The sequence below is a fragment of the Nilaparvata lugens genome, chromosome 7, assembly GCF_014356525.2.
Source record: "Nilaparvata lugens isolate BPH chromosome 7, ASM1435652v1, whole genome shotgun sequence".
Classification (NCBI taxonomy): Eukaryota; Metazoa; Arthropoda; class Insecta; order Hemiptera; family Delphacidae; genus Nilaparvata; species Nilaparvata lugens.
In genome coordinates this window covers 47,585,180-47,597,920 of record NC_052510.1, presented here as the reverse complement: position 1 = coordinate 47,597,920, position 12,741 = coordinate 47,585,180, and the positions used below count along the sequence as shown (strand labels likewise).

The 12,741-nt window shown below is 32.6% G+C and overlaps 2 protein-coding genes across 2 annotated transcripts in view; one reads left to right on the top strand and one right to left on the bottom strand.

The window, feature by feature from the left end:
* The window catches only part of LOC111054315 (syntaxin-binding protein 5-like), a 375,057-nt gene extending 373,329 nt beyond the window's left edge, over window positions 1-1,728 (bottom strand). The window contains exon 1 of the mRNA XM_039431956.1: window positions 1,233-1,728. Within this exon, the coding sequence (XP_039287890.1) occupies window positions 1,233-1,352 (120 nt within the window). The 5' untranslated portion in view covers window positions 1,353-1,728. The remainder of the gene's footprint in view (window positions 1-1,232) is intronic.
* Window positions 1,729-2,124: 396 nt separating this feature from the next.
* Window positions 2,125-11,883, top strand: LOC111055341 (oxygen-dependent coproporphyrinogen-III oxidase). Its single transcript, XM_039432930.1, has 8 exons — window positions 2,125-2,300; window positions 3,251-3,446; window positions 4,474-4,670; window positions 5,633-5,774; window positions 6,923-7,085; window positions 8,634-8,753; window positions 10,504-10,673; window positions 11,649-11,883. Exons 1-8 carry the CDS (start codon window positions 2,221-2,223, stop codon window positions 11,748-11,750), a joined length of 1,170 nt encoding a protein of 389 aa, XP_039288864.1. The 5' UTR covers window positions 2,125-2,220; the 3' UTR covers window positions 11,751-11,883.
* Window positions 11,884-12,741: the final 858 nt, after the last annotated feature.

The window sequence follows — 12,741 nt, the reverse complement described above, 5'->3', positions numbered from 1 at the left end:
CAAAACAGTTATTGGTAAAACATATTGGAAGGGGAATGAATTTATCGTAAAACAATACGAATTTCTATTTTATTATTTTTTCTAACTGGAATAATTCATATTTCTGAGGAAGGATGCATATAGAACATAGATTTACTTTGATAAGCTGAAGCTTACAGGACAAAAAAACTTGTATCACAAGTATAATTCATTAATCATATGTTTTATTGTGAAATTTTACATTATTGTTATTGGCAGTGTTTTCAAATTTTAAACTAAAATGAGCAAATCATAATTGATTTTTTTTTGCTCAGGTATATTTGAGGAATCATATTGAGATTACAAGATCAGCACATATTTTATTCATTTTTCAAGTTATTAAGAGACAGGAATATTTTATTCCTGCAATAATATATTAATTAGATAAGTATTAGAGAATGTAAATATTAAATAATTGGTATTGAATGATCAACTTTTAATACCGATTTTAAGATAAATGCTATTATAAAGCATCAATAGAGAAGAACATTTTGACGGGTAGGCCTTAAACCCGGTTCAAGATCATTATTTTATTATAGAATGTTATAAATAAATAAAATGTTCTCATTCATATAAAATATTCTTATTGTACATATGTAGTTTAATATTATAACTATCATGACAATGTCCCATGCAATCCTGTAATTGTTCTTAAACAAATAAAATATTCATATTCTTATTTAATGGATATGGATGAAAAATTACACTTCTTCATGTGGTGAAGAAAGGTCACACTAAAAAATATAGTAATCGCGTTTCCATTTAATGTTTTCGAAGCGGACAAGTCCAAATAAAGTAGAATAAAATTAAAATCAAACATTTAGCTCTGTTATTACTTTCCATTTTATAATAAATTTTCTTTATAATAGCAGTTATTATGATGAAAAGCAAAATAACAAGAAAGATACAGTAAGTCAAACCAAAAGAGTAGGGTAGGCTACTGTTATCGAAATAACGACATAATTTCATTTTTCCAATTGTTTACTCTAGGATCATACAATGATTTGAGTTTTTTCTGGCAAAATGTATCATTGTAGTAAATAAAATAGCAGTTATGCGGATTACCAGTTTGACGCATTGAATATATTATCACTGCAGTGAGTAGCGCGCAGATCTAGAATAAATTTAATGCTGGCAGAAAATAGAGAGTATAAATAATGTACATTTACAATAATATTGAGGAAAGATCAGGTAACTAAAAGGTGTGCTCCTACCTTAGAAACTTCGAAGTGCTCCGGCCTGAGAGTCTCAACTATTTCTTGATCATTTCTTGTCTGCTGGCTTACAGACGAACGGAATCCATCCAACACACCTTTAAAGGTAAACTTCTTCATTTCTCAATCACAATTATCCATTTAAATAAAGATTAGAGAATAATCATAACTGTTATTCTTCTAATGCCCCGTCACCACATTCCACAATTCGCACTACATGTAACTCGAATCTATCGTCTGCTAGCCTGCTGTCACCGCAAATACTGCAGAAGGGAACTATGGGAAAGGTGCACAGGGTTTAGGAAAAGTCACACTGCGACTGTCAGAGTTCAAACAAACCGTTTACGCAAGCTTTCAAGTCGAATGTCATGAACATGGAAGGTTTTCAAATGCTAGATTGAATATATTACTATCGAAATTTGAAAATTTCTTGATGAAAGTTAAAGCTTAGAACATTTCTTTCAAATTCAGAACAACGAGTTTCGAAATCAATATGTTCCTGAACCCTGTGCATGAACAGCTGTTTCCAAGTGCCCCAACGTCGTCGTGAGAATGATAAGCAATCTTTTCAAAATTCGAAATAGAAATTAAAAATTCTATCATAGAGAGAATTTATTATTTATCAAATAGACGGAGTATTTTTTCCGTTGTTGAATAATGAACTGGTTCAAGAATGTCTAGCCCTTTTGATTGAATCACAGTCAAATATATCTCTCCAAACACTTTTAACATCACACTTTTCAACAATATTCCCTTATAAATAGTCATTCTGTACTTTTATAAATATAAATCATCTATTCTTTGTTGAATCACAGATAATTTTTATGAATTATTTCCGTTTGAGGTGAGATCTCTGATCAGGTCATCGGTGATGACAAATCTCCGATCAAGTCTCCAGTGTAACCTAACCTATATCTCATGTCAAAACATTAGAGTTGTGGTGTTGGATTTATAAATAATTTGTAAAAAACTTCTTATTTGTATTAAAATGCTAAAATCATTTTTCAAACAAGCTCATATATTGGGCAGTCTTACGCTTTATGAAAGGGAGAAAGGAAAAGTATTAAGGTAGTTACGTTATTGTTATCTACATGCCAAGTGAAACCACAAATTCTTGATAGCAATTAATACCTCTTATTAAAATTAAATACCATATGTATCCATTGTTTGATATTTATGCAATTATACGATTTCCAACATCCTTTATTATACAGGATTTGAACTGGAATAAGTTAAATATTTGACAGATTAGCTACTATAAAAAAGCTACAAAGTATTTTAGTGAACACCTTACATATGTTTTTAAATCTCTGATTACGTTTTTTTATTACTTTTACTTTTTACTTTATCCATCTTCCCAGCAGTCCTGTGGCTGCAGGAGTCGTCATGATTTTAAGGATTATCTCCTGTGTATGTAGGTGTGTTCATCTACATATTCATTTATGTATTAGTATGACCGGTCAGTCAAATATCCTCTTATCTGTTTCACGAAAACTCTATTTCCTGTGATTGATTTCAGGTTTCCAGTTAGCAAGTTGTAGAAAAAAGACCCTGCATATGTTGGGAATCTGCTATATTTTCTTATTCGGTGTTGAGGTAGATTTAGGTTGTGTTGGTTTCGCATGTTGTAGCTATGAAGATCCGATCTTAGTGTGGGATTTGTGTTCATTGCTTGCACTATTGATTCCAAAATATAGAGCGATATGACTGTCAGGATTTTGCTGCTCTTGAATAGGTCTCCGCAGTGCTCAATCCTATCCACTCCTAGTACCGTTCTTATTGCTCTTTTCTGGATTCTCAGTATTCTTTCACGTTCTTATTGGGTTTATTACTTCGATACTATAACTAAAACACTTTTTAAACTATAATTATAGAGTAATAAGAGATTAATTCAGCCTTAATCAGATTTTGAACGCACATTGTGTAATCCACATAACTTTTATTTGAATCTCATCGTCTGGTTGATCACTACTGAATTTGAATGGAGCATAGAAAATTGACTATCTCACTTGTTTCAGGTATGTGTGTGGTACGCTGATTGCTTCGGGTGTACTGGTGTACGACTTGAATAAGAAAAAAGCTGAAATGGCTGCCAAAAAGGGCACAATAGATACATCCAAATTCATGGCGGAACCAATTACGAATATTAAAACTCTAGAAAACAACAGCAAAGATATGAAAACCAGAATGGAGCTCATGATCATGAAAATACAGGTAAGTTTTCTAAAATGAAGCTATTTTGAGGCCTTTTCCATGCCTATTCCACACTTTCGCCAAATCGCTAGCCAAGCTGGTAATCATGGCGTTGGTATTGCCATCCACACTGCAATGTGACCATTTGTAGATGCTCGGCTGGCCACTCGCCCTCACTTGGCTGGCCTTCGCTCGATAAAAATATAAGAAATGGTAAGTGGAGGCGAGCGCTGGCGAAACAGCCATCTACTCGCTCGTGGTCATTTGTACGCACTTGACGAGAGTGTGGATGCGGCATCATAATTACACATATTGGAAGGTCAGCCTTCAGGCCAACCAACAGGTAATTGATATAAACAACCTACAGGAAAGTGTTTTGATAACCAATTTTGAGGTCTGGTTAAAGAAAAATCTCTGCTCAATGAATGAATATTCAATTCCACACAGACAATATAAATTTTCTGTCATCTTTTTTCTTGACTCCATCTATCCAGATTACTGGTCAAAAGTTGAGAGATTGAACAACACGACTAAGTTTCAAAAATTGAAACTTTTTCATACTAACTACAAAGAAACCGAATTTAAGAATTTCGGGAGCCAAGTGGTTGAGTAGAACTGACTAAAACTAATCAATTGAGATATAAATAAGACAATGCAGAGTCAGCTATATGCTAAACAATAGGGTTGTGTACTACTATAGATATTTAACTATGGAAGTAGAAAGAGGAATTTCAGTCTGATCAGAGGAACAATAGAATAATATCATTATGTAAACGAAGAATTTTTGGCAGATAGAATTACCAACTAAAGAGACATTAGGTTAATAATTCTACATCTGTTATTTCTACAATATTTTGAAAAATTATAGAACTCAAACTCAAACCCAGTATTTGAGTTTGATATACTAATGGTGGACCTAGAATTAAATACTCATTTTTTTCTTAGCTATCAATTTACCTATTCTATTATTGGTAATTATTAGTCTAATAGTAGGTTTTGGAGAACTCAGTTATCGATTGGAAAAATTTTATTTTATTTGATGTTGCAGGCTGATTTTTGTCGTGCATTAGAAGCGGAAGAAGATGTAGAGACAAAGTTTCAAGTTGATCGCTGGGAGAGGAAGGAGGGAGGGGGTGGTATCACTTGTATTATGCAGGATGGGCGAATTTTCGAAAAAGCTGGAGTGAATATTTCAGTTGTCTCAGGCATGTTGCCACCAGCTGCGATACAGCAGATGAAAGCCAGGTCAGCAGAAATACAATAAATTATTTGAAAAAATTGTAACACTCAAGCCTGGTTGCACAAAAGCCTGTTTAATTTTAATCCTGATCAAATCTACGAGAACCAATTGGAGAAGGCTATCCCGGAAAGAAAATCAGCTTCTATGATTGCAATTCTCTCAATTGATTGAGGTTCTCTTGCAATTATTCACGGTTAAAATTTAGCAGGCTTTTGTGCAACCGGCACTCAATACTGACTCTGGGTCTCACTCAGTGCGTGATAAAATGCTCAAAATATTGATTTATACAAATTTCAATGAATATTAATTCTTATGGATCATTCAATTTGGTAGCTCTTTTTTGAAACATTCTGTAATTAATTTTTAATGCAGTGAAGCTTAGAATTTAAGCTATTTATCAACATCTCAATCATTAATAGAGCTACAATCAATATATTCTATCATTGAATCATCACAGAAGGTGTTTAGTAATCCTATTCAGTTGGTTTACAACTTGAGGATGATATTCAGTTCATTGTTTCTGATTGGTATCGATTTTTGATTTGATTTATTTTGATTAGTCTGAAAAAATAAAAGATAATTGAACAACAAGACTAGATATTGTCAACTACTTATTTATTGAAATAATGAGAAACTAATATTGTAATTGTTACACCAACATCATTCTCAATTCAACTACGAATGTAATTACAGAAATTCCATGTATTTATGGCAATACAATCATGATATCTATCCCAATATTTCACCTGTATATTTTTAATATTGATAAGACAAAATTTATAAATATAAGACGTTTTAGGCTATCAACTTTCACTTCTTTTCCAAATATCTTTGCTATATCCAATATCACCTCCACTTCTACACAAATAAACTTGAAAATGAATTGGTTCACTTATGCATTTCATATAATATGTCTCTTGGATAAAAAGCATGTTGAAAGATTGACATTGCTTCCTTTTTTCAATAGAGGGAAAAATTTCTCCCATGGAGACAAGATGCCATTTTTTGCGGCAGGAGTCAGTGCAGTTATCCATCCAGCAAATCCCATGATACCAACAATACATTTCAACTATCGTTATTTCGAAGTACAAGATAGAGACACTGTACATGTGAGTAGTAGCCTAGATGTATCATTCTACTGATATTCATTAATTATTCCAATTAACAACTTGAAATCTATAATGGCAATTGGAATAGGCTAATATAGATGATATAATATATGAAACAAGGCACTTGATAAATCTGAAAATTCTTAGCAGGAGCACATGCAAACAACTGAACCAATAAGTGTATTCATTTTTTAATTTCTTAAAATAAACTATCAAGGTACGGTTAGTTGGTTTTCAAGAGTATGTTGATTATTTCTTTAATAATTATAATCATAATACTACTTAGTTACTGCGGTGGCCACTCGTACGCCAGTCGGTACTTAGCCTCCTCTACATGACGCCTCCATACATCCCGCTCTTGTGCTCCCTGCCGCCAGTTCGCCACACCTAGCACACGGAGATCTTCCATCACATCGCTGACCCATCTTCTTCTTGGCCTTCCTCTTTTTCGGGTGCCCATCATCCTTTCATCAAGCAGCTTTTGTGGTACTCTTTCATCACTCATTCTTACCACGTGACCCAGCCATTCTATTCTTTTTGCTTTGATACACCTTATAATATTTCTTTCGCCAATTGCTTCATCAATCTCATTGTTAAATCTGGCTCTCCAGTTTCCTTCAACGCAGACTGGTCCCCATATCCTCCTGTACATCTTTCTCTCGAAAGACCTCAACGCCCTTTCATCTCTATTCAAAATGGTCCACGTTTCAGCTCCACAAGTCACAACCGGCCTTATCAATGTTTTGTACATCTTTACCTTGGTTTGCCTAGAAATCAGTGGCTATAAATTAACTGTCTATTATTTTATCATGCGATCAAACCTTTTGAAAACCCTGCATGATCAAACATTAACTTTTCTCTGACAAAGATAATACAGTACATTATTAGAGGCTATTCATCACAAGAGACTAAAGTAATTGATATCATTCTGTGAACTGTATGTTCTATTACTTCAACATTAACAGTAAAGTGCATGCTTAGAACTTGCACTCAGTAATTAACAATCTATATCAGTCTTTACTTGTAGTAAAACATAATTGACTCTTCACTGAAGTACTAAAGTATTGTATTCAAATGAATGAAAATAAATCTGTTTTTATATTTGTTGTGACGTTCGATTCATTTTTGAAAACAATAAATTTTTACAGTGGTGGTTTGGAGGGGGAACCGACCTGACGCCATATTACCTGAATGAAGATGACGCCAGACATTTCCATCGTACTTTGAAAGATGCTTGTGATAAGCATGATAAGAGCTACTATCCTAAATTCAAAAAATGGTGTGACGATTATTTTCATATAACACATAGAGGTAGAATATTATTCGATTACTTCTCTAATTAAGTTTTCTCAAGCGTTAGCATTTTTTTTTTTTGAATCTCCCACTTGAACTTACAGCTACGATAAAAGATAATAGAACAATTTCAAATGTTAAAAAATGCATTCATCCCCCATAATATAATAACTACGAATGTAGAAATCAATTAAAATATGACATTACAATATTTGCATCAACATTAAAAGAGCTTTTAGAAATACAATACCACCTTTTGTTGTCTATAATTTTCAAGGATTTTCTCTAATTTTAATGAAGTTCTCTATACTATAAAACAAGAATAAATATTAAATTTAGTCTCTCTAGACAAGTTCATACTCAAAAATTCTCTGCGTTTTCCATAGCTTATCGAGTGGATAGTTTAGATAGGATTGTTTATGTTATTCTTGTTTCTAAATATTCAAGGATAGTAGAATAGAAATGTATTCTAGCTACAAGTATAGATATAAGGAAATCAAAATATCATATTATGATGTAAATATAAAGAGAATAAATAAAAATCTCAGTACCCTTTTTTTAAAATATTTTGTCACGACATGTTTCGGTCATTTATGCCATTATCAAGTGATATGAATTAAATAAATAAATACTAATGGAAGATTCTTATTTTGATCATATGTTAGTGTATTCATATGTTTTTATGAACTAGGACTGTAAATTTTGGGTTTAAATTCGCATGATTCTATCAAAAATGGGGTTATTGGTGTCTAATTGGATTAAGTTTATTATTTTATCTCTGTTTAATTTTGCTGCTTTATAAATATGAAATTCTTCTTTGACATTCAGTTTTTGACTTTTATTACCAGTTTTTTTCAGTTTTTGATAGAATCATGCGAATTTAAACCCAAAATTTACAGTCCTAGTTCATAAAAACATATGAATACACTAACATATGATCAAAATAAGAATCTTCCATTAGTATTTATTTATTTAATTCATATCACTTGATAATGGCATAAATGACCGAAACATGTCGTGACAAAATATTTTAAAAAAAGGGTACTGAGATTTTTATTTATTCTCTTTATATTTATATTACAAGTAGCCCTATACAGGAAAGAAATACATATTATGATGCTTTCTATTGCTTCCTGTTATTTTGTGCTCCCGTTGAAAAGTGTAACTGATAATATATCAATTATTTTTAACATAGTTTCATAGGATGAATTCACAGAGATGTAGTTGTAGTTTCTTGAACATAATCAGGCAGAAAACATCACACAATTTTTGAAACAAAAAGATGTTGTCTGTTATCATTAGAAAATGGAGAATATTATTACATAATTCTATGATCATAATATTAATGGATATTCGTAGTTTGATCCATTAAGAGTTGTGCTGTTTAGTTAAAAAACGTCTTGTTCAAACTCACAGCTCATGTTTTGGTCCAATATAGACTAAACAATTTAGACTAATCGACTAAATCATTAAATTGAGTAGAACAGCATTAAGGAAACTGTTGCGCTAGTGAAATTATTTTGAAATGAATGTATTCTATCCAGTTGTTTTTGTTTATTATTGCAGGTGAACGAAGAGGAGTTGGTGGAATATTTTTCGATGATCTAGATACACCATCACAAGAAAAATGCTTCAATTTTGTGCAATCATGTGCGGAAGCAGTGATTCCATCCTACATACCTCTTGGTAATTATTCACTACAGTTTATTTTATTGATCTATTAATCTACTTATACCTCATATTACTCGTGAATAGTGTTTCTTCTTTTTCTTGTTTGGCTTTACAACCCAGTACGGGTCACAGCCTCGCTCAATCTTCTCCTCCAAGCATCTCTGTTCAATGCAGCACATCTCCATCCAAATCTCATCAATTTTTGTGTTCTGGGTAAAATTTTCTTGCATTGGCTATTCGTGCTTTTATTATTGCCCCAACTATGTAATGATCCACATTAGCTTCTCGTAAATTGTGCTTAGAAAGTAGAAAAGGCAGCAGATTCTTTTTTTATATTATTTTTAAACAATTCTACAATATATCTGATAATATTTTTTTTTAATTCTATTCATATCAATTCATTACGTTCAATGTCAGAAGAGTTAGGACCTTTCATGCACCAAGGTAAAGGGCCCTTCATAACTTCTGCTCTCCACTTGATAGAGTTTTGAGGCTATTCAATAGCATTTGTGAAGGTGTTGATGTGCATGGCCCTATTAGTGAGGTTAGAAGGCGCATTATTGAGGCTATCCCTCATTGAATTCAGTGACAGAATAGGTTCAGTTTATATGATGTCCATACTTCTTATTAGTTTTAAAGAGTAAATCAAGTCTACAGTTTAAATTCCTTAACTATTATACTTGAATATTTTTGTAGTTATTAACGCATTTTTTTCTTTTTTCCTATGCTTTCATCAATTATCTTTCTACAGTGGCACATGTTTCCCTTTAACCTGTTTCTATGCTCAATTGTATTCTTTTTATAACTTATTATCTTAATTCTGTGTCTATTACTTATACTTAGATTACTTCCAAATACTTATGCTTTCCTCATAATTTTCTTATGTATTTGTAAATTGCATGTAGGCCTACTGTATCTCTTTTTTAGTAACTTGCTTAATACGATTGTAAATTGTAGTGAATACTGTTTTGGGCTTAATGCCTGTAGTCTTCTTTTTTCTGTAATAAATAAATTATTTGGAGATAATCGAAAAGCTTTTTGTTCTGAACTTCCAGGACTTTAGATTATTGATAGTCAAAACAATAAGAAGCATGCATCGATACAATAAGAATGATAATCATTTATGTCAGAATTTGTTAATAATTCAAATTTGAGATAATTTGAATAATACTCAAGAGGAATATAATATAATCACAGAAAAATCAAAATATTGTAGAAATACAAAAATTATCTTCATACATTTTGATCAAAAATAAAACAGCCTAAGCTAACTAACTTAGTTAATAGAAAAAATAACAATCATTGGCCCAAACCTATGGCTCAAGTACTCAGTACTCAAATCCCAAAAATTTATAGAATGATAAGATTGAAGAAAAATTGATTGATTGAATAATGCTTTTCTTATAGGTCTGTGACAGTGGATTAAGATGATATGGTTCAACATTTTTAACTAAAATTTATATTTTTGAATCAATTTGTCTTGATCACCATCTTTTGTAGATATCTTCACCTACCAATGTAAAACTAATATGTGATAATTTCATGTTTATTAGTGTTTATTTGTACAGGTTCCATTTTTATGTCTTGTGCAGAAAACCAAACCTCTTTCCAACTCAAGCATAACTGAGAGGAAAAGAATATTATACTTTGCTCTTTTCCAATGATATCTCCATCATAGACTCTCAGAATGCTTTAACATGTTGTAATTCTATCATTGACTCTCAAAATAGTTGAAAATGTTGTAATTTTGTATTTTGTTTGCCAGTGAAAAGTCATAAAGACGATGGATATGGTTACTTTGAAAGGAAGTGGCAGCTTTTGAGGCGAGGTCGCTATGTGGAGTTCAACCTCATCTATGACAGAGGAACGAAATTTGGACTGTACACGCCAGGAGCCAGATATGAGAGTATCTTGATGTCTCTGCCATTGAGTGCGGTAAGTTCTCTGACAATAATTATTGTAGTCCTTTCAATAATATAGATTCAACAAAAATAGGTTTTGGACTTTTCTATTGGTTATTCACTATAATGCCGCATCCACACTCTCGTCAAGTGCGTAGAAATGACAAGCGCGAAAGTGTGGATTGCTGCTTCACTCGCCTTCACTTCTAATTTTGTCGTGACGAGGCAGCAAAGGCCAACCAACCGAAGGCTCGTGACCAGCCGAGTATTCATAAATATAGATTCCATCCAGGCACTGGTCACATTGCATTGTGGATGTCAAGACCAACTTGGCGAGAGTGTGAACTAGGCATAGAGGTGTTATACTTTATCAACAATTCCATTTCTTTTGGAGCATGGAGTAATGTCCTGGTTTCATGTCTGCGAATTTGAAGTATGCAATTATTTTCATCTTCTGAGAAAATAAATTCTCAAGATGATACCAGAGTACTTTATGTTTATGAAATGCATTTTCTCTACTACTTATAAAATACTCCTCTACTTTAGATATATACTGATGAATTTTATCAAAGTCATGTTCATTTTTAAGACTCATCAGTCACATGTACAACTCCGATTAATGTAAGATATAATATCAGAGTTTCTTTGTAAAAATTATAAATAATAAGTAAATATAGATTTTTTGTGAGCATTAACTTCAGTTTGATGATTATTTTTAATATGAGGAAGTCAAAAAATTTGACGTAGCCCTTCTGTTAAGAAAATATATGTGTATGAAAGTGGGAAATGTGCCAGTTGTAGTGATACTGTAAAACCTCTAAATTCAAATTCATTTACCAAAAACTACATAAAATTTATTCATGGAGATGTTGACCCAGCATCTGAATGTGGTTGATGTACAGTTTGAACGTTAATTATCTTCAACATTTCTCAGGTTAATCTTTGTTTATCACTAGAACATCTCTTCATTTTTACTAATAATTAATATTTATTTGCTTTTATTTTACAGAGATGGGAGTACATGCACATTCCAGACCCGAATAGTAAAGAAGGAAAGCTCATGGAAGTCTTGAAGAATCCCAAGGATTGGTTAGGTATTGAAAACGTGTAATCTTAGAAGATATATTGTGATGCTTTGTAAAACGATTCGTTATTTTCGCAGTAATTTTCTGAGACTGATGAATTTTAATAGATTTATGAAGATGTAATCGGTTTTGTTGGCAAATATAGATATTATTTTTATATAATGTTGTTCTTCATTGTTCAGTATCATTTTCCTCGACTCACTAAGGGAGAAGGAGAAAGGTTTTGAGATAACATTCAATACGCTTCACAAACGTTTTCTGTGAGTTACTTCAATCTTGTGATACCTCAAGATTAAATTTACTTCAATCTTTTAAGCCAAGGTCTTACATCAATAGATATACTTATGCATACAGACGGAGGAAAAATCCCGTCTTTGGGTGTTCCAATGTTGCAACGCACACAGACTTTCATCTGTCTGTATTATGTCTACTCACGTCTGCATGCAGATGTTTGATTCTTATCGCCGTCAGTCTGCTGATGTGTACATTCGCCTCTATGAGGCCATGTCATCAGTAAAATATTTAGTTCACATAGTTTAATTGTCATCAGTAAAATATTTAGTTCACACAGTTTCTCACAAAATTGAAATTAAAAGTAGCGGGGAAATTTCTTCTTCTTCTTTGTCTCTCCCCAGTATGCCTTTAGAGCGTTGTGGTAGCCTCAGTCCATTTCCTCCATGATTCCCTATCCAACGCCATTCTCTTCATCTCTGGAACAGTCTTTCCTCTTCTCCGTCCTATCTCTTCAATCCTATCCTCATATGAATACCTTGGACGTTCTACTGCTCTCCTTCCTTGCACTCTCACATTAACATACTGTTTTGTCTTGCAATCATCCTCCATTTGCTGTACATGTCCATACCAGCCCAACTGCCTCATTTCTATCCTTTCACTGACATCTCTCATGCCCACTTCTTCCCTTATTCTAGTATTCCTTACTCTATCCCTTCTTGTCTTTCCAACAGTTTTTCTATGGCACTTCATTTCTACTGCCCATATCTTCTTTTCATGAGATGA

Excerpts from the sequence above, each read along its gene's own strand:
- LOC111055341 (XM_039432930.1), top strand. The coding sequence starts at position 2,221 with ATGCTAAAATCATTTTTCAAACAAGCTCATATATTGGGCAGTCTTACG. Across the intron at positions 2,301-3,250 it reads GAGAAAGGAAAAGTATTAAG|GTATGTGTGTGGTACGCTGA; the intron begins GTAGTTACGTTA and ends CACTTGTTTCAG. Across the intron at positions 8,754-10,503 it reads TCCATCCTACATACCTCTTG|TGAAAAGTCATAAAGACGAT; the intron begins GTAATTATTCAC and ends TTTGTTTGCCAG.